General features: G+C 55.8%; 1 protein-coding gene across 1 annotated transcript; it reads right to left on the bottom strand.

The window, feature by feature from the left end:
• Window positions 1-373: 373 nt before the first annotated feature.
• Window positions 374-2,776, bottom strand: LOC104166941 (carboxypeptidase N subunit 2-like; the record flags this gene model as incomplete). The annotated part of the gene is made up of 3 exons (XM_009707045.1): window positions 1,609-2,776; window positions 1,007-1,264; window positions 374-507 (listed from the first exon to the last, which is right to left on the bottom strand). Coding segments are annotated over exons 1-3 (1,560 nt in total), but the record flags the coding sequence as incomplete, so codon positions are not given.
• Window positions 2,777-3,068: the final 292 nt, after the last annotated feature.

Below are 3,068 nucleotides of genomic sequence, written 5' to 3'. Positions count from 1 at the left end.
TGTGTCGGGATGCCATCTAGTGTCGCTCGGCAGCAGGGACCGTCAGGCAGTGACACCACACATAGGCTCCCCAGACTCAGAGCATCTCCAGGGGCCAGCTGGGAGGCACTCCAAAACAGCCTGGGTGCTGGGATACCCACCCCTGGGGGACGGTCCGCACCCCGTGGCCAACACGGCTCCAGACCCCAACGGAGAACAACGGGCATTGCCGGGGCAGCAAAGCTCAAAGCGGTGCCTGGGCTTGCTCGGCGGCTGACGGGGCAGCCAGGGCCTGGAGACTCAGCAGCCTCACCGGTGGCACGGAGCAGCCCGGGTGGTGGGTGGCTTGGTGAAGAAGAAGGACGAGCATCCCCCATAGCAGCGTGCAGCCCACCTGCAGTGCCAGCACGGCCAGGCCCAGGCCCAGGGAGACCCGGCAGTGCCGTGGGCTGGACCGCAGGGCGAAGCCCCAGGCCTGATGGCTGCTGGGGGGTAGGGGTGGGGATGCCGTCCAGGGGCTCGTATGGTCTGGCAGCAGAGGGACAGGAGGTGTCGGGAGCAGGATGGTGCCTGCAGGGGTGGGAATGTGTTGGGGGGCAGTGGGAGAGGGCTGGGTGCCAACCATGGACAAGCCCCATGCGGTGGTGCGGTCCTGCTCCCTGCCTGGCACAGGAGTGTGGTGGGACGGGGAGTGCTCAGCCAGCAGGACCATGCCTGGCACAGCAACCCTGGAGGGTGGACAGAGTGGTGGTGGGGGTGCTGAGACAAGGGAGATGCTGGGTGTCCTCCATGGGATGGTGGATGGCCTCTCCGTGGGCACCAGAAGAGCAGGAGGCACTTGTCTGGTGGTGGTTGCCAGTGGGCTGGTTGGCACCAGTGTGGTGGCAGAAGCTAGAGTGGACAGTACAGGGGCTGGGCTGGTGGCCTCAGGAGGCTGTAGGCTTATGATGGCTGGAGTTGGACACAAGGTGAATGCCTCCTGTGGCACAGCTGGTGATGGGGTGGTGATGGAAGCCTTGGGCATCACAGCTGGTGATGGGGTGGTAGTGGAGGCCTTTGGCAGCACAGTTGGTGGTGTGTTGATAGAAGTCCTTGGCAGCACAGTTGGTAATGGGGTGATGATGGAGGCCTTTGACAGCACAGTTCGTGATGGGGTGGTGATGGAGGTCTCGAGCAGCACAGCTGATGACGTGGTGGTGATGGAAGTCTTTGGCAGCATGGTTGATGATGGTGTGCTGATGGAGGTCTTGGGCAGCACAGTTGGTGACGGGGTAGTGACGAAGGCCTTAGAAAGCATGAGTGGTGATGGAGCAGTGAAGAAGGCCTTCATTGGCATGGTTGGCAACGTGGCAGAGGTGGCCACAGGTGACAGCATGGTTGGCAGTGCCATGATGGGAGAAGCTGTAAATGACGGCGTGGTTGGTGCTGCAGTGGGCAAGGCTCCAGGTGACAAGGTTGATATCCCTTGTGATGATGTGGAGGTGAATGGCAGAGATGGGGTAAAAGAAGCTGAAAGAGGCAGAGTAGCTGGGCAAATTAAGTGGTCATCCCTGAGCAATGTCACTGCTTGCCCTGCCAGGTGGGGTGGACTCTTGCATGACACTTGGGTGGACAATTTGACCTTCTCACTGTTGCCCAGGATCCAACTGTGCAGGTAGCAGAGGTTGCAGTCACATCTCCATGGGTTCCCACTCAGATACACTGAGCTGAGCTTCTTCAGGGAGTCCAGAAGCCCTTGGGGAACACTCTCCAGCTGGTTCTTCTGAAGGTTGAGGGTGTTCAGGTTTGGGAGAGAAGCAAAGGCCTCATAATCCAGAGCAGAGAGCAGATTTGCATCCAGCTGGAGGTCTGACAGCTTGCTGAGCCCAGTGAAGGCTCCTCTTGGCAGGGCTGCCAGCTGGTTGTGGGACAAGATGAGTTTGCCAAGAGATGTGAGGTTGACAAAGATGCCGTCTGGAAGTGTGGCCAAGCTGTTCCTGCCCAGGTCCAGCTCCCGCAGGTGTGGCATGGTGTCAAACAGGCAGCAGGGGAGCTCCATAATGTGGTTGGAACCCAGAGTCAGCAGCTTCAATTTGTTTAAACCAAAAAAGCCCCGGGGTGGGAGAACCCTGATGAAGTTGTTGTCCAAGAGGAGTTTCTCCAGGTGAGGCAGGCTCCTCAGGAGCATGGGTGGCAGCACCCTGAGCCTGTTCTTCTGGAGGCTGAGCTCCAGCAGCCCCAACTGACTGTCTAGCAGCCCCTCTTGGAGGTCCTGCAACTCATTCTCATACAGCCGGAGGACCTGCAGCCGGGCGAGTTTGCTAAAGGCATCCCCAGGAAGAGTCGTGATCCTGTTTCTAGCCAGGTTCAAAAATGTTAGGTTGACAAGAGAATCAAAAACGCCTTCTGGAAGAGAAGGGATTGCATTGATGCACAGGGAGAGCTCTGCCAAATTTTCCAGCCCATCAAACAGGCCTTTGGGGATGTATCTGAGGTGGCTGTCTCGCAGCTCCAGCCTCTGCAAGCTTGGGAGGTTTTGGAAAGTGCCTGCAGCTAGTTCTTCTAATGAGGCACCAGAGATGCCCAAGTCCCTCAGTTTGTCCAAATTATCAAAGGCTCCAGGTTCAACTGTCTTGATCTTGTTGCCAATAAACAAAATCTTGATCAGGTTGGGCATGTACCTGAAGGTACCTTTCCTTATAGCAGTGATGCTGGTTTGCACAAAGATCATCTCAGAAACGAAGGGGTTTGCAATCTTTGGGATCTCTTTAACATCATTTTTTGTCCCTCTGTAGACCTCCTGGTAGTCTTTGGGCATTTCATATGGATCTTCACCCAGGATTTGATCTTGGCATTTATGAGGATGGAAGGAGAGGAAGAAAAGGAAAAGGAAATGCTGGTACATTGTTCTGAAAAAAAAGGTTTCAAAAATCAGTTATGAAGAGAAAAAAAATCTCAGTCCACAGCTCATGAGCTGTGGTACCATGCTGCCGTTCAGCTCTTGGGACTCTTCTATTCACATACCATAACTCATTTTATGAGAATGAGGGAGACCATGCAACCCAACGTACGCTACATTTACAAGAGTTCACTGCCGTTGGTACCAAGGG

This window comes from Cariama cristata, unplaced genomic scaffold (genome assembly GCF_000690535.1).
Source record: "Cariama cristata isolate BGI_N322 unplaced genomic scaffold, ASM69053v1 scaffold14349, whole genome shotgun sequence".
NCBI lineage: Eukaryota > Metazoa > Chordata > Aves > Cariamiformes > Cariamidae > Cariama > Cariama cristata.
The sequence above is the reverse complement of the archived record's forward strand: the minus strand, read 5'-3'. Positions and strand labels throughout refer to the sequence as shown.